The sequence below is a fragment of the Doryrhamphus excisus genome, linkage group LG15 (assembly GCF_037039965.1).
Source record: "Doryrhamphus excisus strain RoL-2023G ecotype Guam linkage group LG15, RoL_Dexc_Guam_v1.1, whole genome shotgun sequence".
Lineage (NCBI taxonomy): Eukaryota > Metazoa > Chordata > Actinopteri > Syngnathiformes > Syngnathidae > Doryrhamphus > Doryrhamphus excisus.
The window spans coordinates 10,675,818-10,702,386 of NC_136371.1; the positions used below are offsets into that span (position 1 = coordinate 10,675,818).

At 43.9% G+C, this 26,569-nt stretch overlaps 3 protein-coding genes across 6 annotated transcripts in view; all 3 read right to left on the bottom strand.

The window, feature by feature from the left end:
- Window positions 1-3,762: 3,762 nt before the first annotated feature.
- Window positions 3,763-5,827, bottom strand: LOC131104610 (thymosin beta-12). The gene is made up of 3 exons (XM_058051966.2): window positions 5,664-5,827; window positions 4,718-4,830; window positions 3,763-4,543 (listed from the first exon to the last, which is right to left on the bottom strand). The coding sequence occupies exons 1-3, from the start codon at window positions 5,738-5,740 to the stop codon at window positions 4,506-4,508; spliced, it is 228 nt and encodes a 75-aa protein (XP_057907949.1). The 5' UTR covers window positions 5,741-5,827; the 3' UTR covers window positions 3,763-4,505.
- A 785-nt stretch (window positions 5,828-6,612) lies between these two features.
- On the bottom strand, window positions 6,613-12,027 carry LOC131104609 (ribose-phosphate pyrophosphokinase 2). 2 transcript variants are annotated; one of them, XM_058051963.2, is made up of 7 exons: window positions 11,766-12,027; window positions 9,217-9,400; window positions 8,760-8,858; window positions 8,119-8,243; window positions 7,869-8,042; window positions 7,640-7,799; window positions 6,613-7,307 (listed from the first exon to the last, which is right to left on the bottom strand). In XM_058051963.2, the coding sequence occupies exons 1-7, from the start codon at window positions 11,885-11,887 to the stop codon at window positions 7,215-7,217; spliced, it is 957 nt and encodes a 318-aa protein (XP_057907946.1). In that variant the 5' UTR covers window positions 11,888-12,027; the 3' UTR covers window positions 6,613-7,214. The 2 variants fall into 2 exon arrangements, with proteins under 2 accessions (XP_057907946.1, XP_078652775.1); XM_078796649.1 differs by having other exon boundaries at window positions 8,760-8,884; window positions 11,766-12,016.
- A 757-nt stretch (window positions 12,028-12,784) lies between these two features.
- LOC131104255 (histone deacetylase 4-like) overlaps window positions 12,785-26,569 on the bottom strand; it is a 40,116-nt gene continuing 26,331 nt past the window's right edge. For all 3 annotated transcript variants that reach the window (XM_078796448.1, XM_058051246.2, XM_058051245.2), the window contains 20 exons: window positions 25,954-26,082; window positions 25,758-25,867; window positions 25,022-25,156; window positions 24,754-24,946; window positions 23,702-23,925; window positions 21,213-21,431; window positions 20,841-21,036; window positions 20,632-20,765; window positions 20,469-20,571; window positions 20,351-20,397; window positions 20,175-20,282; window positions 18,584-18,639; window positions 18,317-18,404; window positions 18,113-18,232; window positions 17,936-18,033; window positions 17,746-17,864; window positions 17,549-17,682; window positions 16,652-16,736; window positions 16,433-16,577; window positions 12,785-15,192 (listed from right to left, as the gene is read on the bottom strand). In XM_078796448.1, the coding sequence (XP_078652574.1) occupies window positions 15,153-15,192; window positions 16,433-16,577; window positions 16,652-16,736; window positions 17,549-17,682; window positions 17,746-17,864; window positions 17,936-18,033; window positions 18,113-18,232; window positions 18,317-18,404; window positions 18,584-18,639; window positions 20,175-20,282; window positions 20,351-20,397; window positions 20,469-20,571; window positions 20,632-20,765; window positions 20,841-21,036; window positions 21,213-21,431; window positions 23,702-23,925; window positions 24,754-24,946; window positions 25,022-25,156; window positions 25,758-25,867; window positions 25,954-26,082 (2,483 nt within the window). In that variant the 3' untranslated portion in view covers window positions 12,785-15,152. The remainder of the gene's footprint in view (window positions 15,193-16,432; window positions 16,578-16,651; window positions 16,737-17,548; window positions 17,683-17,745; window positions 17,865-17,935; window positions 18,034-18,112; window positions 18,233-18,316; window positions 18,405-18,583; window positions 18,640-20,174; window positions 20,283-20,350; window positions 20,398-20,468; window positions 20,572-20,631; window positions 20,766-20,840; window positions 21,037-21,212; window positions 21,432-23,701; window positions 23,926-24,753; window positions 24,947-25,021; window positions 25,157-25,757; window positions 25,868-25,953; window positions 26,083-26,569) is intronic.

The following is a 26,569-nucleotide window of genomic DNA, read 5'->3' on the forward strand; positions in this document are numbered from 1 at the left end:
AAACTGGGATGAAAATAAAAAATGGCCCCCAAGTTGAAGGATCCCTGCTGTTCTAACACAAACATCCAGATGCTATTGAAAGAATGTGGACATTAAAGGGTTACTCATCTTAACCGGCACCATAACATTTGTGTTTTGCCAAATGTGGGAAGACTGTGTGTTGTGGACTGGAGTATTGAGTTCCTGAGACAAAACAACATGTGGTCCTGAATTTGGCGTCAGCTGCGACGTCCTTGACTGTGCTGGAGTTTTGACAGGCGAAAAAACAAAAGGAGCTGTTCTCCAAAGGTCACGTCATGACTTTTTGCTGCTTCTTTCACATCAACTTCACTTCTGGAGAGAAAACACAGCTATCGCAATCGTTTCTTTTAGTCGAGCTTCCTTGTTGTCTTCCCTGTAACCTTGGCCCGAGTCTTTCTATGTAGCCTTATCAGCGCTGCACCGGCCACACCCACAGGATACATAAAAAAATTATATTTGATGATGATGGTAAAGGGGGCGTTAAAAAAAAAGTATGTACTGTATGTGTATGATCTCTCCATCAAACATGGTTTTTATCACCTCGGGCTCAAGTCCAGCTGATTAACTCATGACTTGTTTTAGTGGCATCTGCCGCATTTAAGGTCCCAGAGGCGTGTTGCACAATGATGCTCTTGAGCAGTGTTGCAATTGGTCATACATCTCATATACAGAGACATTTTCTACATACAGTATAGAGGTTACACAAGAAGCATTCAAATTGATAATAATTCACAAGGATGTGATACTACAGGTAAAATGTCCATATGCATGTCCTACTGTTAAAAGAATCTTTACGCTTCGCTTTTTCGCCAAGCGTCTTTGAACGCACCGTAGTCGTGAGCACAGGTTAAGTCATTACTGAACTGACACCAGGCGAGCAGCAACCAGGCTCATGGCCGCACCGTGACTCCAATTCCATCTGTTTAGATACATTACATAATCATTCATTAGTGGGGAGTACCAACATATTTTTCTACTTTAAATGTGTTTAAGATGTGTATGATGCATATTTAGGCCTTCAACATGGATTGTGTTACGAGTGAATAACAATTGCAGTCACTTTTATTGCAAATGCCGATCTGAAATGGGAGGAGAACAAAAATGAAAAAAAAAAATTGTATGAGACAAAAATATAGTATACATTTATATAAACATTTCGACTTTCTTTGTCTAATATTTTCTCTTTTTTCTGATAAAATGACTTTTAGAACATTCATTCATTCATTCATTTTCTACCGCTTTTCCTCACTGGAGCCTATCCCAGCTGTCTTTGGGCGAGAGGCGGGGTACACCCTGGACTGGTTGCCAGCCAATCCCAGGGCACATATAGACAAACAACCATTCACACTCACATTCATACCTATGGACAATTTGGAGTGGCCAATTAACCTAGCATGTTTTTGGAATGTGGGAGGAAACCGGAGTACCTGGAGAAAACCCACGCATGCATGGGGAGAACATGCAAACTCCACACAGAGATGGCCGAGGGTGGAATTGAACCCTGGTCTCCTAGTTGTGAGGTCTGCGTGCTAACCACTCGAGCACCATGCCGCCCACTTTTAGAACATAATAATAAAAAATGTAAGTTGAAGCATGCTGTTAGCCTCCAGGACTAAACACATTCCTGTCAGTCGTGGAAACAGAAGAGAGGAAATTAAAGGGACCGTATGAAAATAAGTGCAGATGCAAACATTTGTGAGGAAACCTGGGTACTTCCTGGTTTCATCTGTCAGGGCGCATGCGACCCGCCACATGCTGTATGTTGCCAGAAAGTCTTGTCGCCCCACCAGCATTTATAAACATAAGCCTAGTATTAATTATTCTATTATGAAGAAATCTCAGACTTGCACAGGTCCACACTGGCATGGATCAGTCCATCAAAGAGACGCTAATGTTGATGCATTGATTGTGAGCAGTGCATCAGCTAATGTAAGCGCCTTTTAAACGATATCGATCCAAACCCACCTGAGCCAGAAGTAAGAGAGCACGTCTGGGCTAATCAGCACAAGCACCGTGTAGGGTGACGCCCACTTCCATGTTTTACAAGTTGGTGGCTCAGCGCGTGTATCGCAATTAGCGATCTGTTTAACAAGCTTTCACCTGTCTGTCATATTTTATAGCTCGTTTTTTCCTGTTTGCTGCTTGGCTAAGAGCAGGGGTGACTCAGCCATCGAGTATAGCGAGATTCTTGGCGGTGGGTGATCAATAATGGGCCGACTGATGGCTGTTTTTTGCATGAAGGGCCGCATTCTGGGCCCAGGCCAAATGTTTATCCGGGTTCACCCTGAGTGCTTTGCTTGCTGTACTCTGACCTCATGAAAAAATGCTTTAGAAGTATTCTCTGACATAGCCAGTACTGGAAACTCCCACCGTTACACAAACATTTTGCTAAGTATTAGTGCTGGGTGGGCAGCAGGCACATCCTGATTCACTGCTTGTGACTGGGTGGGTGGTTGTCATGGTGATGCACAGCAGAACCGGTGTTTGTCTCAGCATCCGGCGACCTAATAGATTGTGTGTACACGCTGATAATTTTATAACATGCTGACTGCTTGTGCAATCGTCTCGCCTCTTTTCACAAAATAGAGTCTTCTCTCCATGGCAGAGAATCCCCCCCCCGCCCCACTCCAGAAGACAACTGAGCCGCATGTGCTGCATTCCTAATCTCCGGAGTATTCAAACCATCCCATCCAGCGCCCGAGACAAAGACGTGACTCAGCAGCAGTTGTTGCCACGGGTTACCAGGCCGACATGTGTGACCCATCAGGCCCGGCCTAAGTGCCCTTGAGTAACGTCGGCCTCGGTGCAAGCCACGCCTGGGAGGCGTTAATCCGGGCGGTGAGGCTCAGGCCACACATGCTTACTGCCCCCCCGCCAACCCCCTCCTCTTAGATGCAGATTAATAGCTTATCAAGAGAAACTGACTTAACTGCAATCCACTTACACTGACAAATAAGACAACATCAGAACGGGGGGACAGTCAGCTGTCGGTGGCGCTTTTGCTGAGCTAACAGGCGTTTCCTTCCTGTTGCTACATGATTGCGACACGGCTAGGCTACGCTGTTATGCTAATGACATTAAGGCTTTGTAGGCGGTGGCTAATTTAGGACGAAGGCCGTTTTAGGAAGGCGGAGCATGGGTCACGGCGGCCTGGAAGATGGAGAGATGAGTTGTTCATGAACGATCCAGGCTCTCAGTGTTGGCCGGCTCTTTGAAGTGAAGGTGACGGCTCCCCCCCTAATTAAAGCCGCACAGGATTGGTCAGCGACACTGAACAGAAAGGGGGAGTTAGGGGGACCTTTTTCCACCAAGGGTGGCATACTGAAAAAAAAATGTAATTTAATTTTTTTTAATGTCTTCTCATAATATTCCAACTTAATCGTAATATAACATTTACCCAAGCTAATTTTCCAAAAATGTTTATTCTCATAAAAATGACTTTTGCCATTCTTATGTTTCACTGTTAATAGTTGATTTATCGTCAAAGTGAGATAGGTCTGTTTAGAGTTCTTGTAGCAATGTGCTCAATTTTTACATTCAAAATTCATTATATGAATCATTTGGATTTGAGAGTAGATTGTCACATTTGGGACATCTTAGCTTGGCTCATTTATGAAACACCCACCCTCCGTGATGATCAAGAGGTGGATGAAAGCATCCAGATAGTCTATGATATATACAGCACGTAGCTTGCTTTGAGATGTTCGATGGAAGGATAGCAAACACTTTACAGCAGACGACTTAGTAACAAATCTTTTTTTATTACAACATTTCACGGTTTTCCATTTCTTGCAATGGTTTGTGGCAAAGAAGTGTGACTCAAACGCCAAAGACCAATCAATCTAAACGCACATGGAACCAATTGACTTTTCTTTTGACGCGCCTCGACAAAACCCTGACTCAGACAAAAGGGGCCAAAGTGCATTTTAACCACCAACAAGGTCCATTGTTGCCACATCGAGTTGGAATCCATTTTTAATCCTCACGTTTATACAAAAAAAATTAAGAAAACATACAACTATCATTTTTCAGGGGGTTCAATCACATTTTTGGCCGGCATGTTTCCGAAAAGACAATATAACAAGAAAAAGCTCATCAGCTTCCACACCAAAGCAGCCACGCAGGAAGTTGTGGTGTTGGGTCAACGTGGGGCGGGGTGGTTGAGACAGACACTTCCTGGGACGCAGCCCGGGCCCCGCCCCTCTCTGTTTAGGCCTTATTGGTGGGTCAAACAAGTGCCTTCTTTATCCCACCAAACAGGAAGGTGGTGCGTGTCGACGGGACCGGGGGTGGGAGCGGCGGCACCGGCCATCATCCGCCCGTGAGAGAGACTGTGCAGCTTGGTTACCGTTGTCGTTTCATCGTTTCGGTTACAGAGTTAAACAGCGAGAAGTGACTGAAAACAAGGCAATGCAGGAGGAGGGGGTGTGCGGCGTGTGGGGGGGTCGGGAGGGGTGGGGTCGCAAAGGTCATGGCAAGGGGCTTCACGACGTTGCCGCCGCCGCCTTCTCCTGTTCGATGGCTGTGGAAGAGAAAAGATTGCGTTGGTCAACACAACAAAACCCAAATCAATTGTTTTTATTTTTAGATTAAGCATTTTCAGTGTTGCCCAAACCATCATTATTATTATTATTATTATTATTATTATTATAGGATATACAAAAACACCCTCCAGTGTTCCACTTTGGAGCCTTACTTTCTTTTGAGGGCAGGGGATTCTTCTCCTGCGTCTCAGTCTTCTTCAGCTTGTTCTTGTCAAAGCTGGTCACCTCCGAGATGTCGGGTTTGTCGCTCATGATGACGGAAGGTCTGCAGGATTACAAAAACAAGAAGTGCATAAAAAAAACACAAGGTTTGTGATCTCATAGGGTCTTAGTCATTGTTTTGTGCAAAGGAAAAGCACCTGAGCATGAAGATTGTAACCCCCCACCCCCCCTAACGTCAAATCAGGGCGTTGTCTCATTGTGTTGGCCAAATACCATTATGCACATTACTTTTCCCTCTTCTGGGCACGTCTGCCTTCTTTGTTCGCCTCAGGCTGTGCCCGCTGTGATTTGACTGACATCCATCTTCATCATCCACCATGATGAAGTCCAGGCGGTGAAGGCGTACATTTACATAACAATGGCGGTGCTCAAGTAGACGCGGAGGATCAATGCATGTTTGCGTGCCACTGCGACTTTAAACATCTGATTCAACTGTTTGTTAATCATCGACTGTCCTCTTTTGTTTGCACTCATGGCCAAATTCACGTTGTCACTTCCTCCCTTTGCTGCCCCCCCCCACCCCCCACTCTTCCCCCTGCGGTGCAACATGAAGGAACCACCGCCCATGTCGCTCATTTCTTAAGTCCAAATCGCCGTGTGCTACACATATACGTGGACGGCGAACACGAACGCCAACAAAGGAAACACACTTGGTCGTGTGTGCGTGCGCCATTCGGACAAAGGACAGAGCGCGCGCACACACACACACAAAAGCCTGCCATGCTGACTCTCCGCTATTGGCCATTCGGGTCAAATAAATTATTCTATTGTTCTACTTATAAAACACAACTAGTGGAAATGTGTGTGTTTAATGCGCATAGCACCAACGACACAAACGTGAATAAACGTGCCTCAGAGATTAAGTTATGGTCTTACCGAGGAGTGGTCTGATGCAGACAAGAGTTCTGGTCAATTGCGTTGCAGCAGTAAAAGGCGCGTCCCGGCGCAAGCATTACATATAGTCACCAATATGCTAATGAGCTCATGACATCACCGACTCGTGCTCTGCGTGTCCCCCTGCTGGTGAATCAACAAAACTACACTTTTCCGCCCAAATCGACCTGGCCGAAATGGGGCTTTATGTTGTTCACGAAGCAGAGCCACGTTCCTCAAACGTCTTTATATTTCTCACACGTGTGTTAACATTCACTTCGTCCTTGTGTTATTTGAGTGTGTGAGGCAGGGTTTCAGTACGGGCACTTTACACTTACCTCCCAAGGGCGCGAATTTTGAGTTTTTTGGACTGACCGGAAATGACGATGCCAATATATATCGCTTCCGCTTCATCTTTCTTTTTATTGGTGAATTGGACGCTCAAGTCCCTCCTTTCCGCTACCTAGCTAACATGGTGATGATTGAGTTTGGTTAGCTAACCACTTACCATTCGAGGCATCTATTCCTCTTCTTTCCATCCCTTTGTCATGTCTTTGGTATTCGTACTTCCTGTGCATGTATTGTCCTGATGTGTTATATGTTTGGAGCGTATTGTTGATTTCAATAAAAATACTTTTAGCAACATCCGGTCACTGATACACTGCCACTCAAAATGTTATGACCGCGTTTATGTGAGGTAAGCACCCTCTGGTGGTGATAATCGCAGCGTAAAATCTCGGAAAGTCACATACTGTACCTTTTTCTGAAATTGTAGAAATATTATAAAATTTTTATATTATATATATTATACAAATTTTCACTCTAGTTTTGCCTTCTCCGTTAAAAAAATCACTTAGCTATAATAGCGCTAAAATTTAGCACATCGTTTCAAGATTCCTGCCAGTTTTTAACACACAACTGACTGACACAAAGGTGGACAAGGCAGTTTGAAAGCAGTTGTCAAAGCTTTATTGTCAAAAGAAACTGAATTGTTACGATACATAAAAAAAAAAAACAAAGGGACCAATTACTGGTGCAAAAAATAATTGTGACAAGATTATTATTAACACCATCACAAAATTGTGGATTCAATTCGATTCCATGACCTTTTGGAGCATTTTAAACACACAAGTAATGTGTGTGGATTGTTGGAACGAGGAGGTTTTAGCAGCAACTTAGGTGAATTGTTGGGGGTGGGGGGTTTGCTGATGGGGGCAAAGGTGCACATTCATATTTTTCTGTACAATTTCTTTCTTCTTTAAGTAAAAAGCCCAACAAATGTTTCAAATGGTGTGACATAGTGGAATGCTTCATCGAACATGAGGTACAAGACATGACAGGAACACTGTTGAAAAAAAAAGGGGGGGGGGGTGTGCAGAGAGGAAGTGATGTTTTGCTCCATCTCAGTGAAAACATTCAAAAGACAATCTTGTAGGTTTTAGCCAACTCGACCCTTTTGACACTTGGAAGCCTTTGGGGAAGACGTGTGCTGGCAGCAGATGGCTTTCATGGGGAGGACGGAAGGGGCCAAAGGGACCCCTCCCCAAGTCGCCTTTACAAGGGCACATGGCTAAACAGGTAGGACACCGATTCACCATTGTGGGTTCTCCTGATGGCCTCAGCTAGGATCATGGAAATGTCAATGACCTAGAAGATGGACAGGCGTCACGATAGAAGTGTAAAGGATGCATTAACAACACATTCAACACTTTACAGTGTAGACTCAGTATGAGTGCATGCCCATAGCAGTGATTTACATGTTTGTCCCCTTTTGGTGCAAGAGTACTTTCTGTCTCACTGTAACACATCTCTGCGCCACCCACCGGCAACAGGAAATGGAATGCGCTTGCCCTCAGACTCAATTGAACCTGAGTTGCGTGGGGAGCGAAGGCCCATTCAACGATGCTTGCGGCTTTAATTATTTTATGCAGTTATTTTTTTTTTTTCATGATGACCCATGATCACCAGTTGATGCTCACCTGTATTTTTGGGCACGCCTTCATCTTCTCTTCCTGCGGGATGGTGTTGGTCACCACCACTGCCTCAAACGGTGCGTTGTTGATACGTGAGATGGCTGGACCAGAGAAAATGCCGTGTGTGAGAATGGCGTAGACTTTCACTGCGCCGGCATCAATCAGCCTAAAAAGAAGGGAAAGACTTGTCAGAATACTTTTCAAACAGAAATCCCTGGGGTGGGGTGAAGCGTACTTGTCAGCAGCATGGCAGATGGTGCCGCAGGTGTCGGCCATGTCGTCCACCAGGATGGCCACACGGTCCTTGACGTCGCCCACCAGCACCATGCGGTCCACTTCGTTGGCCTTCTTCCTCTCTTTGTGGATGAGGGCAAAGTCCACATTGAGTCGGTCGGCGATGGACGTCACGCTGCACGGATGACGGGGAAGCGTCTCATGTCACGACTCTGGTGGCAAAACTTCCTGGTTTGACCTCAGAAACTTACCGCTTTGCGCCGCCGGCGTCAGGAGACACAATGATGCAGTTTTTCCACTCTGGGATATTCTCCCGGATCCACTGCAGGACAGCAGGCTCTGCATAAAGATTGTCCACAGCGATGTCGAAAAAGCCCTTTAACGACAAAGACCTTGTTGGTTCACAATGACAAATTCAGCATGCAGTTGCTGCTTCCAAAGCCACCGAGACCCAGACCTACATATTGTTTGTTTTGGTTATCTTTTGCATGTTTGTGATGTCACCCATGAGTCAATCTGATTTATTATCGGCTTCCGATACAAGCGTAATTCACGTCTGATAAATTTCTGGACAATTTCCAATCCGTGAGCCATGTCTGTGCATTGCCCTGGCAAAGTGTATCAGTGTATGATGTCAAAAGAGTGGCAGTGCTCCGCAAAACGGGTGAATATCACAAACTTTAGGGTCCATGTTTTGATTCATTCTGTGTGCCTTGGAAAATCAGTCAAAATCGTCTAAAATGACCGGTACTGAATTTGTTAATATTTCATTGGTATTATTGTAACATTTTGTCCCATTCTTACTATTTTTTGTCTTTTAATTCTATTCTAATCCAATGAAAAAACACTTTGGACACAGTAACCATTGGAGAGGACAAATGTGTGTGCTCACCTGGATTTGTGAAGCGTGAAGGTCCATGGTGATAATGTGGTCGGCGCCAGCCACAGACAACATGTTTGCCACCAGCTTGGCTGATATGGGGGCCCGGCTCTGGGACAAGCATGCACACACAGGCGCTTGAGGGAAATTGACATTTGAAAGCAAACAATCACAGGAAGCCTTCCTTGCACTTCTTGCGCAACAAATCATTCTGAGATTCCTACTTTAGCACGCAGACGCTGAGATGATTGATGTGCACACTTGATTCGCATGCCTAGCTAAACTGGAACGCTAAAAAGAACCCCTTGGTATTTGTTGCCAAAACACTGGAGTAGGTGCTGGTGACCACAACATTAAAACACACAGAGAAGCTTCGGCATGGATGCACTTGGAATAATGTGCATTTAGGGAAAATCATTTGTTGCAAAGACCTCCATATTGTTGCTGCTACAGCATTGGTATATTCTACCTTGTCCTTCTTGTCCTGCCGGGCGTAGGGGAAGCAGGGGATGACGGCGGTGACGCGGGACGACGATGCAATCTTGCAGGCGTTGATCATAATCAGCAGCTCCATCAGGTTGTCGTTTATCTCGCCGCAACCGCTCTGCACAATGTACACGTCCTCGCCGCGGACGCTCTCCCCGATTTCCACGCTGTCGATGCAAACGGGTGGGAGAAAAAGAAAAAAAACGTCATGTCACAGGCAATCCATAGGGTGGGACATAAGATTCCCAAATTATGAGAAGAAAATTTACAAGGAGAAAGTTAAAATAAATCAAAAATGCATAAAGGGAAAATAGCTGCAATTTTTATGGGAATAAAGTCAAAATATTAAGACACAAAAGTCACAACTTTTACAAAAATAAACTAGTAAAATGAAGAGGAAAAAATATGAAACAAAAAGTAGATCATTTTTCAAACGTTGTAATAATACCAAAAAACATTTTTTAGTTGGGGGAAAAATGATGAGGGAATAAAGAAGACAGTTGAGATAGGCTCCAGCATGCCTGCGACCCTCGTGGGGATAAGCAGTACAGAAAATGGAGGGACAATATTACAAGACGAAAATTGACAAAAATTATTGAGAAAGTGGGCTGCATGGCGGTCAAGTGAACCTCAAAGCTAGGAGACCAGGGTTCAATTCCACCCTCGGCCATCTCTGTGTGGAGTTTGCATGTTCTCCCCGTGCATGCGTGGGTTTTCTCCGGGTACGCCGGTTTCCTCCCACATTCCAAAAACATGCTAGGTTAATTGGTGACTCCAAATTGTCCATAGGTATGAATGTGAGTGTGAATGGTTGTTTGTCTATATGTGCCCTGTGAATGGCTGGCGACCAGTCCAGGGTGTACCCCGCCTCTCTCCCGAAGACACCCCAGCACCTCCCGCGACCCACGAGAGGATAAGCGGTAGAAAATGAATTATTGAGAAAGTAGTCAAAATGTAAAAAATGGGGGGGGGGAGAAAAAAAGAATAATATGCAGTTTTGTCTTGACATATACAGTATATAACTCTTATCATATTGTACAAAATATCAAAGTGGCCCTTGCATCCTTTGTTTTTTCAATATGTTTTAACACCCCCGGTGTAACCAGTGGTCATAACATTAGGAGTGTGTGAAAAATTCCTGCTTGGGACAAGACGATCCAGCTTCATGCCGCCGCGGCCTCAGTCGTGTGACCCACGCCTGCTTTTCACACTCACACACTGAAATCCGGATGCACGGAGTGGCGTCCAACCCGAACACGGTGCGTTTAGGTGTCTGTTGGCATACTATACTTGACTGGCATAGGTCAGCTGACAACAGCTTTTGCAGAAAGAAACTTCTCACCTTCGTTTGGTCTGAAAAGTGTGAGAAAATCTTTGTTTTGAAATGTGTGTGCAGCTGAGTTCCCAAGCCGAAAACCTCAGCAGAGAAGAGATACTCACTGGGTTGAGGAAGCCTTCAAAATTTAGAGAATGTGTGAGGGTTCTGTGTATACATAAGGATTTGTTGGCCAAGAAGCAACATGTACATTACTACTTAAAGACCCTCAGCAGCAATAAGTCAATCGCTGTAAGAGAAGCGTGCTTTCACAGATTCCATTAGTCAGGGCGACAAACCAAGTGCATGTGATTTCACCACCAGACTAAAGGGATGCTGCAAGTTACACACTAAGCGCTGACCCAAAACCCAACAGTACATTACCTATTACCACGATAGAGTGACTAAAGTTATCAAATTCCGTGTGGAAGTGGTAGGTTTTTGCCTTCTAGTAAATTCAAGGCTCACTAGCTTGTTTGCAAAGTGATGTAAACAATGAATAATAGGAGTGTAAAGGTGACTATTTCGGCAGGCCATTCCATGTCTACGTGGTTCTAATAATGTTACAACCCCCATATAGAAAGTCAAACAGGTTTTTCATGCTCCAACTACGAAAATATTCAATTTAACACTGAATTCTATATCGCGGATGTTCGTTTATAGCGGTCGGGCCTGGAACTAATTCGCCGCTGTAAATGAGGGACGACTGTGCAACCCTTGGAGCACGAAAGCGACCAAACTTCGACCAGAATACACAACAATATTCCGAGAGTCGTATGAAAAGTTACTACACGATTCCGTAACGACTGCTGTAGTAGTTTGGGGACACTTGGCACCTACCACCGGGAAACATGCTACCTAGCATCATTTGCATCCACACACGCGCTAACGTATTATACTATGTGTAATTCACAACCACGCGTGCGCCATCTTTTTATTTGATTCCCGTTAACAGCTGTGCTAAATTATTGTGGCGACAACAATAATGCGAAATCCAAACGACTAGCAACGTAGTGTCCGGTAATGGACGCACGAGCGTTAGCTTGCTAGCCCGGTGGTGTGTTTACATGAAGCTAGCTCGTCACGTGTGGAGCGCGTAGTGAACTATTGTTAGCTTCGAGCTAACGCTTCCGCGTGTGTTATTGCGGGGCAACCCTCCACTTCGCAACAAACATTTCCATGCGCTTAGCTGTCAAACAAAGTAGGACTATACTCGCCATGTTTCCTGATTGCTGAATTTCTTGGTTATCACTTTGCCCAGATCCAGTCCGAGCCGATCCGCCACTTTCTGGGACAGGTCGTGGTGTGAGCTCCCGCTGAAGAGGACGATGTTCGGCATGTTTGAGGAGGGGAGGAAAGAAAATTCGCAATTTAAAAAGGGAAGGAATAAAAGTTGCAGCACCAAAATGGTCGTAGTACGGGAGCTCGCTTAATGTTGCATTGCACTGTTGCAGTGGCGAGGGTCGACGGCAGGGGGGGTTGGGGGGCGTCAGATGAGAGATTGCATGGAATGGGCGGATCGATCCAAATAACGGTGTCAGCGATACCATTGGTAGTAGCAGGATGAGGGCAATCCTGCTGAGATCCAGTTTTACAATGTTTTAAACATATTGTTTTATTGTCATCTTGTTCCAATATTAAATATTGTATATTGACAATACAGTCTTTGCCTGGTATCAAATTAATACAAAAATTTGCAGTATCACCGACCCCACAGCATGTTGGAAGGAAGTGACCCCTTCTGGCACATGTAGGCCATCATCCTGTTTTGTATTCGAGCAATAAAAAAAAAGACTATTCGTTTTTTGCACCCAAAAAATGGCCACCTGATATGAGCTCCATGCATCCGGACACATGTGATACCAAGTCTATAATTTGATTTTCCACTTAAAAGAGTGGAAGTCAGCTGAGGATTTTATTCTGCTCACGTGTCCCCCCCGCTTCACCCCCAACATTTTGCGTCATCACAGTCATATGTCTGGGAGATATTAGGGTGGTGTCCAAAGTGTGAAATATTGAAGAAAAAATATGTTTTTTTTATGTTTTATAGCCAGAATATTATGAGCAGCAACATTTTGGAAAATTAGCTTGCAGAAAAAGTCATAATGTTATAAGAATAAGTCAGAATTACCAGAAGAAAACGTACACAACAAAAGTTGGAAAGATACAGCAGAAATAGGGGGGGAAGCTGTAAGAAAGTTAAAATATTTACGTACACAGCAGATAAAAAGAAAGCCAAAGTCAGTCGTATTTTTCAGAAATATATTTTATAGATGTCAGAGATGAAACTTCCAAAGCGTAGGTCCCCAAGAAATAACATTTTTCATTGTTAGAGACATAAACGGCAAACAAATTAAAAAAAATAATCATCATAATAACGTCTTTCCCATGTACATGTAAACCAAGAATTGCTCTTGAGCCACAGTGGTTATTTGTAGGACTGGCCAAGGTGGGTGTGACAATCAAATGTCCTCCTCCAAACCTTTCCTCCGTTAAAAGCGCAGCATTTCTCCAGCGTGAGCAGTGCCTGTTTGAAACATCTTTGAAAGAGGAACATTCTTTGGGAGGGTCTTTTATGAACGTAGCAGAGGTTTGGCAGCGCAAACACAGTCCATCCATAGTCTAAGTGCTAAAATCACAACCAGAACCAAACGGTCCCAAGCGACGCCATTGGGACAGAGTCTTTTCAAATGTTTGCACACGGGACAGGGAGAAAGAGCATCTCGGCTCCTGTTTTCTTCTTCCTCTGTTGTGCAAATACATTTTCGTTACACAGACAAGCAGGCATGCTGACTCACAAACCATGCAAAGAGTTCAAAGTTGGTGCAAGCAGGTACTTCAAACAAAAAAAGCAACTTCTGAACGCCAAATTAATCAAATGGAATGTTTTTGTTAGATGTTAAAAAAGTACATTTTACAAGTTTATAAAAAGACTTAAAACTTAGAATAAGTGTGATGGTGGTGACTAGGTGTTAATAGACAGATATGACTGGGGTCAAAATAGAGCAATACGCCCCAATAATAGATATTTACTTGCACCACTTGTTGAAATCAAAGAAGAGAACCTCTTCCGACACAGGTAGTGTAAACAAATTGTCTTGCAATACATCGATTATCGTCGTCCTGCAAAGAAACCAATCATCCTTTTCTAAAACAATAACAAAAAAGCAGCTCGCTACATAAAAACGGCCTTTGGACCTGCTGGCGGCGAGGTCACGGGCGTGTAAGTAAGTGCACGTCATCCGAGATATACCGCTTCAGGCAACAAAGTGATTGACTCTACCAGGAGAAGTGGGGCCGCAGTGCCGCGTGATGATGTTCTAGCCAAACAGTGCAGTCCATCAGGAGCTAAATATGCTGCTTCTTGCTTGTTTTGTCTTTCTTTTTTTCCACACCATACCGTGTTTCGTTCACAATATCGTAGCTGTCATTAGTTAAGGGTACATATATAAATTTCCATATACAAATCTTCTATAAACAGTACGTTATAAATACACAATCGATGAAAATGCACAGCGGCCTGGCGAGCCATACAAAGAAAGAAAGTTTGATAAATACAAGAATCCTGTCACGGCAGCCCTATCACTATCCCAAAAACGGATAAAAAAAAACAGTATGGGGGAATGAAAAAAGCAAAAAAAAAAAAAAAACGATATGAAGGGGCCACGGCCCCAGAAAATATACTCAATTTTATATACAAGACTGGATTTTCAGGAGTTAAGTAGGTAGTTGCCAGCACAGCACGGGGGCAGCTCAGGAGAGTCAATTCTAATGTGCCGTAAAAATGTGATGCAGATTCATGCTTTGGCTTTCCGTCGCTTCACATTCCGAATGTCCCGCCTGCGCCTCCTTTTCCATGCTTGTTACACAGACGTCTGTTAAAGGGAAGCTACATGTTAATTCCACTACTGACGCTGGCAACTACCTGTACAAAGCACGTCCCTTCCCGCAGAAAAATAGATCCATCCAAGAAAAAAAAAAAAAAAAACGGAAAATAACTCTTCAAGAGAGGCGTGGCCACCTTCCGAGTAAACATGCTGAAAGATTGTTTGCTGTATTGTCCCTCCTCCCCCAAAGGAGAGAGCATCTTAAGGCAAACGTTTCCTGAAACAATCGTGAAATCCAGCGGACCCTCACCAAGGCACTCCTCTCAGAACCTCCCACGAAAAACTTTGTAAGAGCCGACCCGGGTCGACTAAAAGTCCACAGTGAACGTGTGTTGTAGAGTCGTTGGGAAAAGAATATCCCCCGTCGGGGGCGTGCGCTGTCCCTGGCAGCTTGCGCAAAGCACCGTTATGTTTCCGCTCCGCTTGTCACGGCGAGACCTCACCCCCCCACCCCAACTCCCCACCCCCAAACAACTGCATTGGGGTGCAAAGACCGGCAGAATAAAAAAAAAAAAAACTCCTCAACAATGTTTTGTTTTCCTAGTCCGGTCTTCTTGTCTCCTGATTGGCTCCAAACTCTTGAGGCTGAGCCCGCCCCCTCTTCCTCCGCCAAGCGAGGTCTAAATGAAGGGATCAGTCGAGACTCTTTGCAGCTCAGGGAGGTCTTCTCCGAAGAGGTCAATGCTAACAGTGTGACACTGTTGTCTTTCTCGCCAGTTACAGTGGTTCCTCCTCTTCCATTGGTTCCTCCTCTTGTCTGATGGGGGGAGGGGGGGTACATCATAAAACTTTGTCATTCCCAATATCACTCAAAATATTTAGCTTCACTCTTCACGTTTTTTCCAAAATACTTATACGTCTATTAAGCGAGACGCACAAAGAGGTGATGATGCAACTCCACAATAGAAGGAATACAGTATCTTTGCCATAGGAATACAATATATTTCCCATAGAAATACAGTATCTTTGCCATGGGAACACAGTATCTTTGCCATAAAAATACAGTATCTTTCCCATAAAATTACAGTATATTTGCCATAGAAATACAGTATTTTTTCCATAGGAATACAGTATCTTTCCCATAAAATTACAGTATTTTTGCCATAGGAATACAGTATCTTTCCCATAAAATTACAGTATTTTTGCCATAGGAATACAGTATCTTTCCCATAAAATTACAGTATTTTTGCCATAGGAATACAGTATCTTTCCCATAAAATTACAGTATTTTTGCCATAGGAATACAGTATCTTTCCCATAAAATTACAGTATTTTTGCCATAGGAATACAGTATCTTTCCCATAAAATTACAGTATTTTTGCCATAGGAATACAGTATCTTTCCCATAAAATTACAGTATTTTTGCCATAGGAATACAGTATCTTTCCCATAAAATTACAGTATTTTTGCCATAGGAATACAGTATCTTTCCCATAAAATTACAGTATTTTTTGCCGTAGGAATACAGTATCTTTCCCATAAAATTACAGTATCTTTGCTATGGGAATACAGTATATTTGCCATGGGAATACAGTACATTCACCTAGCAACCAGGAAGTCAAAGGGCATCTTGCTGTCTTGCGCAAAGAACAACGTTCCCTCTAAATTAAACCTAGCATTTTCAAGCTAAAAGTGCCTAAATGAAGTAAAACACAAATATAAAGTATTCAGAAGAATTCTACACTGGTCACTAGGTGTCAGTAATGTGACGCACAAACACTGGACTTGATCACCGGAACAATTTCAATGATCTCAAAACAGGTACAACAATCCCAAAAAAACATGGGCTACTTTTGCGGCCTTAAATGCCTTATTGTGTAATACGAGGGCAAAGGTGACTGTAGGGGTGTTATTTCATGTCTAGAGGGCTCTAATAACGTTAGAACCATATTCAGAAGGTTGTAAACAGATTAACCAGGATAACATACTGTCAATAAGGAATCCGACTTCACAGAAAATCGAGTGTGAAAGAAAGGATTGCTGTACGGCTGTCTTACCTGTGATCCATTGCGCCCGTGTTGGCCACGGACAGTGAGGCCATGGCGCTGACAGCCTCCGCTTCTTCCGAGTCTCCGCGCTTGGCCTCTGAATGAGAAAGGCCCAGCAGTGGCGAGTGGCGATGCGCTGAACTCCAGTACTTACCTGAGAGGAGGTTGCAGAGTGGAGATGAGGAAGAAGGTACAAAGAATGACGAGATGGAGTATGGCGGAACTTACAGTGCGTCTCCAGAACGTTCTCCAGGGACCGGACAGCATTGGGGTTGGGTCTCTGCTCTAGGACAGCCTTGGGCAGTGGATCTAACTGCACACACACAAGATGTGAACACCTTTATACGTACATACTACGTCAACTCAGTCTATTAAGAATGGGTAGTGGTTCTTTTAGAGTCGGGACACTATACACAGATTCACTATACAGTTAGGTTTGTAAGGGACTAGAATGGAATAGCATTACATAGTAAATATATTTCTGCATGTAAGAGGATTATTCACTATAGAATGTGTTTTGGTTTATGTTTATTACTATATATTCATTGGGTTTATATGATTTCTTGATCTGGTTTTCGTTCCTTTTGGTTTCTGTCTGATCTTTTGGATCAGATGAATGACAAATACAGAGGGTCCACTGTACTACAGTACATACAACACGCTGCATTGCCAAACCTTCCACTAGGGGGCGAGAGTGCCCCCTCGTTCGAGCCTCTTAGGTGAGCAAATGAAGCGCTCCATCAGTGCTTCACAGCTGTTAACAATAAACTCATTCCCTTTGGGTGAGAATGCATATTTTATTGTGCTTTAGTTTGTTTTTGGAAGACACATCAATTCATGCTTAATTATTGTGTTAAAATAAATGACTGCAGCAAAAAATAAAGAAATAAAAGGCTGCAAAAGCCTCCTTGGGCTGTTACAACACAATCAGCGCTTTTAATAAGTGCCAGGGTATGCATGTTTACTTGAAATACATTTACGGGTAAATGCCTTCTGTGTGCATTCTTCTTGTGTGTCAACATTTCACTGTGAGATGAAGCAATGGTGCCCAAAAGGCTTGTATTGTTAAAAGAGAAATACAATTCATTCTGAAGGAGCATTGACAGTTATCATTCAGATGCTCACCTCCTGTCCCAGCAGCGCAGCCACACACGCTTCGGAGGCATCGCAGATGGCCGTCAGATCATGACCCCCCTCCAGAGCAAGGACCAACCTGCCTCCAGCCAGGCTCATCAGCTGGCGGGTCAGGTACCCCAAACCTTTGATGACACAGAGTCAAAATACTGTACGCTGACCAACGCAGAGCACAATCTTGTACACACATTTGGACGACAGGGTGTAGCCTCCCAACGGTGGAGGGTGTCCTTCCACGGCGTCAAAGCCGGAGGACACGAGCACAATGTCTGGAGCAAACTCGTTGGCGATCGGCATCACCACTGATCTAAGAAAAGGAGCAGAAATGAAAGGAGATTATTTCAAAATTGTCTTATTTTTACAAACATCATCTCATACCTGAAGGCAGCCAGGTACTCGGCATCTCCCATAGGTGGGTCCAGGCCTCCAGTAAAGGCCACGTTGACGTTGAACCCAACTCCAAGACCACTTCCCACCTACAGGTGAGACACATCAATCAAATTTAAAAAACAGTTTTCATTGTCATTAGAATGTAAAAATAAAACATTCGCTTACCTCCTCAGGTGCGCCACTACCCGGGAAGAAATTGCCATCGTCATAGCGATGGATAGACAAGTAAAGAACATTGGGGTCATCGTAGAAGGCTTGTTGAGTGCCGTTGCCGTGGTGAACATCCTAAATGACGGGGAAGCAGCACCCATGCAGATGACAAATATCCTCTGTATGCCTTATAATCCTATGATCTTAAATATCTCATACCCAATCAACAATGAGGATCCTATTGATGTTGAGTCTCTGCTGCAGCAATTTGGCAGCGATGGCGACAGAGTTGAAGTAGCAGAAGCCCCTAGAAGGCAACAGTCAGAGATATAATCATTTATTAATGGCCTCCATTTTCATGTTTTTTTAAGAAGAAAAACTCAAGAAAAGGTGGAGGAATGTCTAAATTAAATAAGTGTTTATGTCCATGTCAAAGTACAGTATTTGTATGCAGTATGCAGAGTGTGGCTATGGCCGTGCCCTTACATGGGAGTGCTTTCCTCTGCGTGGTGTCCGGGAGGTCGGACCACAGCAAAACCATTCTGGGAAGACGGACAAACATTCCATCAGTCACAGCAACACAGTTTCAAGTGTCCTTACTGAATGGTAGTATGTAGATTTACAGTGGTGTGAAAAAGTGTTTGCCCCCTTCTTGAGGTCTTTTTTCATCATCAAAGAAATTTAATTAGTAGTCAATGACAACACAACTGAGCACAAAATCCAGTAAAAAAAAAGTCCAATCCTAAATGGCCTGACTGAGGTCAGTGTAGAAAAGGTTAGAATAAAGCCATTTCTAAAGCTTTGGGACTCCAGCCAAACACAGTGAGAGCAATTATCCACAAAAATGCACAACTACAACCACAACTACATCCAAGACACAACATTTAGCATTGGAATAGTAAAGCAAAATTTTTCTTTTCCTTGATGACATGTAGTGGTGATTGACTGAGGAGGACATGGCGACAGTGCATTGATAATCCATCCTAGGGTTAAATACAACGATAGTTCAATATAGTGATGCTTTGTCACAAACATACTCATTACCACCAATGTTACACGTATTTTCCAGAATATAAGTCCCCCCGGGTCACACTAAGTCATACTAAGTTGCATTTTGGGGGGAAAATGTATTTGATAAACTCAGAGACCAAGAGCAGACATTTCATCTTGAAAGGCAAGTTATAGAATGAAGAACAACAGGCCAAATAGGTGTCTGTTAACGTAACATGAATAGGTGGTAGGTTAACATCGCCTTGGCAACTACTGGGGTGTGGAAACATGCTAGCTTTTTTTTGTTATATTATCCTTCACTTTTCACCAGTCCCTCAACCCAAACTATCTTTCTGCTGCTCTATGAATATTTTCAGCTGCATATTTCGCTACTTGCAGATTGAAATCTGCAGAATATGATTCGTGTTCTGTCTTTCTCATTCTCAGTTGTCTTTATAAGTTTTGTTTACATTGTGAATTTTCAGTAGTACTGAAAATTACGAGTTACGAGTACGATATGATTTACGATACTGGCACATAAGCGTAGAGCGCACCCTGTCAGCATGAAAAAAAAACATAAACAGTATATGAGTCACTCTGGAGTATAAGGTGCAGCACCAGCCAAACCATGAAAAACTGTGACTTATGGTGTAAAAAATACTGTATTTTTGGTATATACGTATAGTCAATAGACAACATTTATATATAATTATACAAAACTTTCCACTAAAATCAAGCAGAAATTCAGAATTTTAACAGACTGTTTAACAGTCTACTGTTAAAACCAGAGGCATACATACAAACGGATGGATTATTACAGTCTGGTATTTACGAAACTGTTTGTACATCTGACCACTGCCACCCAGTGGTGGGTGAGTCAAATTGGCCTGGGAATATCACAAAAGGGGACGCCTGACACCAGGACACCAGGGCAAGAAACAGAAATCGAGAAGCTTGTGGGCGGCCCATAGGGGGACAGGCTTTGGCTGAAGCGACGGTACAAACTGCAGGAGACCAAAACTGCCTTTGGAAAAAGTATTAAAGGTCATATCACTGTCAAAGAGACACGTTGCCGTGCTCATGTTACCTTCAGTTCCCCAGTGGCCACTTTGAAGACCAGCTCCACGACAGAGCCGACGGCGAGGCGAGCTGCACTGGAGGAGTGGACTTCATTCCAGATAGTGTCACTGTCCACCTAACACACACACGATTTTAACTGTGTTCCTTTCAAGTATGTTTCACATTTCACAGTACGACACTTACTCCCACGCCGCCACATGGTAGCCGCACAAACATGGGAGTGATTGAACCTGATGAATGGAAAAAAACAAGGTCATGTCGAGCACCCGGGCACCCTTAGCCACCCTGCATGTGGACTTACAATCAAGTTTCTGTCGGAGAGGGTTGGTTCCATACAGCAAGACGTGGGCTTCAGAGTGAACGGTCTGCAGTTCCTCCAGAGTTGCCTTCCTCCCGCGGATGCACTGCATACAGACATACACGCCTTTACAACTTGGAGTGGGGACGAAATGCTGAGAGCCTACCTCGCACTGCGCCCTGAGTCCAGTCTCCTGCAAGCGGGACCAAATGCTCTGGATGCGTCCCGCATGCTCTGGGTGACTGTTGGTGTTTCCACACATGCACTGGTGCTTCTGCATGAGGGAATCATACACCAGGCCTGGGGGTAACACACACACACACGTACAGTCATTGGCTTTTATTTCTTCCAAGTAAAAACAGAGGCGAGTCTGACCTGTGGTGAAGCGTGGCTTGACGGGCGGATCGGTGGGTGGGACACTGATGGAAAATGAGGAGGCTGATGCTGGAGACGACTGGGCTCGGGAAAGAGGGCGGTGTCCTGGGAAGGAGATAGATAGGCCGGCAGCCTCCATGGAAGCTTGATAGTTTCTCAACTGGTGAATGCGTTGCTGTTCCAACAACAGGGCCTGCTGCTCACATGTACAAAATGAACACACGCACCAATCAGTTTTTCCCTCTCCAACCATCCATCATATTACTTCTAGGGATGCTTCCATCAGGGTTTACAGTATGTTGCCGATTCCGATATGCTCATCCATAAGTGAGATCGGCGCATCCCCAGCGACTTCCCAACCCACATCCATACCTGTCTAAAGAGTAGTTCCTGTTCCGCCTGCCTCTCCCGCTCTCGGTGCTGCTGCAGTACCTCCTCCTCCAGCTCTTGAGGATCGGGGGGCTCCTGCTTAATGGTGACCCCTGGCGGTAAAGCACCAACATCTTGGTGCTCTCTCAGCTCCTCCTCCGTTTCCTCAGGGTGGCTCTGGTGCTGTCGGCCCACGGGCGATTCACTGGGCTTGGCTATCATCTGCGGGGACACGCATGCGGGAGGGGTGTGAGAAAACAGCGGGATCTAGCAGATTTGTTTGAAAGTGTGAGGCTGATTTTGGAGAAGCTGCACACAAACACCGACTTTTTTTTTCTAATGAGTCTTTCCTCTGGAGCATTCTTCTTTTAACAAGCCTAATTTGGATTAGGCAGGCAGAGTGGTGTCTCTCTCATCTCAAGCATCTCAGCTCTAATTAAATGCTATTGGCCACTCGGCAGACTGTCCTCCTGAGTAAAATGTATTTAGTTGAAGGCAACTCGCTCCGGGGTGTGCTGTTAGCCGAGTAGCAGGTGGACTAATGACGAGAGTTTTTGCAGGTAATTTGGCAGTAGGGGTGCAGAACGCCTTGGACTCCCTTGACTGAGAGACGTCAGAGACCACCACCTACAGCAAAGGAAACACGGAGTAAAGAAAACCCCTCAATTCATTCATGTCCCCTGCATGTCGGTGGGCACTCGAACAGGTAGCGCCATCAGAGCGACGTCTGCTCGCTTCCAACTCGGCCATAAAAGGCAAACGCTTCCACTCTGTTACCATGGCAGCCAACCATTACCTTGCAACCCATAGCAACTTGGCCATACGCGTATGAACGCGGACCACTGACGCACACGCAACACGTGCTCGGCTCTGTGTGTTAGCCCAAATCTGCCACCACCTACTCATCGGCAAAAAAAAGGGAGGCGATGGGAGAAAAGTGAAAATCAAGGACATTGCACACACACAAACACGCATCCACAGGCGGCCGCCTACACAAACAATATGGTGTCTTCTCGCTGTAATTTTTTACTATCGTTCTTTTTGAATTATTGTTTTACATTATTTATTAATCTTTTGTCAGAGTACAGTTACTGATGCACCAACCAGGATTATTATAGCTTTAAAATAACCTTGTTTACATCATTGTACCGAACCCCCCCCCCAAAAAAATCTCTAATCTGAACGACACTGCAGTATTGTCAGTTTCACCAAGATCACATTTGGCACATCCGGTGTCCATTTTATTGGATTTTCAGGTTGTAATGTGAACTGGTCATGTAGATGGTAAAACAAAAATGGTCAACAGTCTTTCACTTGTAGGCTACAGCAGTGGTTCCCAAAGTGGGGTGCGCCTCCCTTTAGTCGGTGACATCTTTTGTCTTTTGGCCTGCACTTGTGTCATCACCACAATATGTCTTTGGGATCGGCTGTTCAGGTTCAGGACCGTATAAATACGTCTTCGGTATTGAATAAGTTAAAGAAAGAATACTTTTTTTTAAGTCGGAATATGGAAAACAAAACAAAATAAATTTGTGATTTTTTGAAAATTAGGTTGGGAAAAACATCAACATTACAAAATTAAAGAAGAAAATGGACAAGAAAGCTGAAAATTTGAATTTAAAAAAAGCTGAATAAATTCATAATATAACAAAAAAAGAAAAACTCACAATTTTAACTAGAATAAACTTGTAATAATGAGGAAAAATAATGTAATTTTAGTTACATAGAATTTAATTTTTCGAAAGTCGTAAAACTATGAGAAAGAAAACACAGCTGTAATTTTGGGGAAATTATGTTGAGGGAAAAACTAAACTAGACTGGATAATATACTGCATAATACATATAGTGAGGGGGGAGGTGCTGAATTAAGTGTTTAACCCGACTTTACTCACCACCGACAGGGGCTGCTCATCTTTTCTGTGCTAGCGAGTGACTTCTTGTCCTATTTTCCTCGGAAATATTCTTCATAAATTTTCTTTTCAAAATTTTATGACTTTAAAGCCATAATATTTTGAGTTGATTCACGTGATGTTTTAGTCTATTTAGTCTATTTTAGACCATTACATGGAGTAACATTTTCATTTTCAACAAATTACAACTTAATTTTAATCAGTTTTACAGAGTATTTTTTCTAACATTGAGTTCTACTGACGTCAATGCGACCCGAACTTTAATGGGCTGTATATTGCCAACACCCTGTCAATGCAGACCTATGTATCCAGAAGTCTTTGGGAGCACTTGGGATTGTGACCAATCATAGAGGAACGGGAGGAGGGCTGGGAGTGGAGTAAATTAAACAGACACTGCAGAAAGAGGCGCAGAATCTGGAAGATCTAGAAAGATCTAGAAGATCTAGAAAGCTTTCTGTGCAGGTGATTGTGCGTAGCTGCTCTATAGGAGTCCACAACTCAATACAAAGTGCCGAAAATGAGCATAATAATGAGCATAATAGGTCCCCTTTAATAAAAGAAGCATTGAGTCCCATTCCTTACCTTGTTGAATTGCAGCTGCTGCTGCTGGAACTGTTGCTTGTGCTTCTCCAGGAACTGTTGGTGTTGCTGCTGGACCACCAGCTGCTGCAGGGCCAGCGCCTGTGCATGGGCCTGGGCAGCGCTCCCCTGGGGCAGCGGCGCCGACTGGGTGCGTCCCAGAGGTCGGTGCTGCCTCTGCAACTTGGCCATGGAGGCTGCTGACGACATGGCCAGGCCCCCGACACCTGAGGTGCAGTCGCAGGAGACGGGTGCATTAGTACCGGAGTCTGGAATTGTGGTTGTTTTCCAAACAAACAGCAGCAGATTTGGGAAAGTTTTTCTTCACCAACACCATGAAAGTGCAAATGACCAGCTGTTGACCAAAGATGAGAAAAAGTAACACAAAAAAGTATTTTTCTGCTTCAACACATGGATTGGTCGGCTTCAAAGAGTCAGACCTAATACGAGTTAGCAGATGTATCCATGAGCCAAATAAAACTACCATCTGTGCTGCCATACTGCTGCTCTTTTACAGCAAGGACATGATGAAAAAAATGAACAGCTTATTTCCTCAGCACACACACAAACTCAGACAAAGCTAAAATTATTTTCTTTTTCCCCAGCTCATTTGTTTTCATTGACATTATGTAAAGTAATCCCTTTGTGTAACTGAACTGAGAAGTTATTAATCTCACTTGCCCTGCTAAATTCTCTCTTTGCCCACCCCCCCCTCGGGCTTGTGGGCGTGCATGTGTCCTTGTCTGCTTGGAAGTTCCTTGCAAGCAGATACAAAGATATGTCTTTGTGTGCTTCGCTGCTAATGCCTGCAAATAGCAGTGTGTGTTCGTCAGTGCGGTTGTGCCGATCGGAAACGGAACATAATGTATCCATGTCCGTCGTCACTCAGTGCACACACTGACAGAAAAAGAGCAGCTCATCAATTCAGACTTATGAATGGACGTCTGTGTGAGCGTGAAAGGGCACCCAGTGGACCTCCGTAGCTTCTCCAAGAATGCAACACAGCCTTTACTACTTTTTATGCACCTTAATTGACAGAGGGTGAAATTTCCTACCTGTCACCAGGGGGCTCTGTGCGGGATTCTGCTCCATGAGTACCATGTGCTGAAGCAGCGGACTGTGCGCGCCATGTCCGCCTGTCCCTGCCGCCGCCTCAGCCAGGTAGGGTGTCAAGTGTCCACCAGATAGGAAAGGAGGGCTGAGGGATAGCGCCGGCTGCAGACCGCCATCCTGCTGAGCGGACGTCACCTGTGTAATAAAAGTGTAATTGTTCGTACACGGCACATGCGAGAGATTCCGCTAGTGGCGACGGCGGGTTCTTACATTGGATGCGGCGGTAGCGGTGGCGGTGGCAGGCAAGCCCAGGGTGATGTTTGGCAGAGACGGTGAGGTGTAGAGGGACAGCTGGTTAATAGAGCCCCGCTCAGCACCGCTGCACAGCCTCTGGCTCATTGATGCCTGAAAACACATTAACACAAGCCCTCAGAGAAACCACTGCCAGGGCCAAAACATTTGTCACCTGGATTAGAAATTATTACCATCTTACAGTCTAGAGCAGGGGTCAGGAACCTTTTTACCCTTTTTGGCTAAGAGAGCCATGGAAGCCACTTATTTTAAAATATTTCCAAGACAGCCATATCATATAATATATTACATAACACTGAATACCACCACATGTACGTTTTAAAGCAAGACCGGCAATTTTAGAATATAATAGGCCTCTGAATGTATTATTTTTATAAAGCTTTCCAATAATAAATAAAATACCTCCTACAAGTCATCTCCCGAGTCATAGGTTCCCTACCCAGATCCCCTACCCCTAGCAGAAAACTATTAATCGCAGTCCTCATCCTCCTCCTGAGAATTAAAAATGACAATTTTCAAAACTTCAAATTAAAGTTATCTTTCATAAGAGTACACAAAAAACAATCTGACAAGGCACACCCCCAAGTAGGTTCCACAGCAGCAGTAAATATTTATACTAGATGATCTGCCAGAGCACGGAGCTGTATGAAGGTTAAATACTGCACTTTGATTGGCTTACGCTTCAATATGTTACCTCAGTGCTGTTGGAGACTGACACAGTGATGCCGTTTTCGTTGGGAATATTGTTGGAACTGTTGTTCGGGGAGCTTGGGCCCGAGCCCGGGGCGCTGCTACACACGGAATCTGCACCGAACACATACATGAAACACTCTGAATGCATCCAGCCACCTGAAATAGAAACGCATCCAAACCCCGTAAAGCTGCTATACCTGCTATGTCGAGGGAGCGCTTTTTTGCAGAAGTGATAGGACTGTCTCGTCGGCGAAGGAGTGGACTGCTCCTGCGCTCGCTGACCTTCTGCTTTAGCCTGGAGCGCAGCTTCAAGTTGGGTTCCGAGGCTAAAAGGAGAATTACTTCTTGAAAAGAACTTCAAATCTAAGTTAATCATTTTTTTTAATGTGACTTTTTTGGAAGGCTATGTTGGAGAAAAAATTGCAATGTTACGAGATTAAAGTCAAAATATGATGGTAATAAATAAAGTCAAAGTTGTATAAAAAGTGTGTAAAAAGTTGCCTCTCGTAATGTTCGGAGAAAAAATAGTTATTTTAGTAGCATACAGTTGACATATTAAAGAAAAATAAATTTTTTCGTTGTAATATTATAAGAAGCAACACAAAAAAAAGTTTATTTTCTAAATTAGGTTGGGGGAAAAGTCATAATATTTTGGGAATAAAGTGATAATATTCCAAAAAACAAAAAGCAAGAGCAAAAATTGGACAAAAACAGCAAAGACCAAAATTCATACTAATAATACACTTTTCTTGAAATACATCTAATATAGTATTGGTGTGTTAGCAGTCAGTTTGTATTCAATTCAGAGGATTG

Excerpts from the sequence above, each read along its gene's own strand:
- LOC131104610 (XM_058051966.2), bottom strand. The coding sequence starts at position 5,740 with ATGCTTGCGCCGGGACGCGCCTTTTACTGCTGCAACGCAATTGACCAG. Across the intron at positions 4,831-5,663 it reads CTGCATCAGACCACTCCTCG|ACCTTCCGTCATCATGAGCG; the intron begins GTAAGACCATAA and ends GTAATCCTGCAG. Across the intron at positions 4,544-4,717 it reads TCCCCTGCCCTCAAAAGAAA|CCATCGAACAGGAGAAGGCG; the intron begins GTAAGGCTCCAA and ends TCTCTTCCACAG.
- LOC131104609 (XM_058051963.2), bottom strand. The coding sequence starts at position 11,887 with ATGCCGAACATCGTCCTCTTCAGCGGGAGCTCACACCACGACCTGTCC. Across the intron at positions 8,244-8,759 it reads TTCACGCTTCACAAATCCAG|GGCTTTTTCGACATCGCTGT; the intron begins GTGAGCACACAC and ends TTGTCGTTAAAG. Across the intron at positions 7,800-7,868 it reads ATCTGCCATGCTGCTGACAA|GCTGATTGATGCCGGCGCAG; the intron begins GTACGCTTCACC and ends CCTTCTTTTTAG.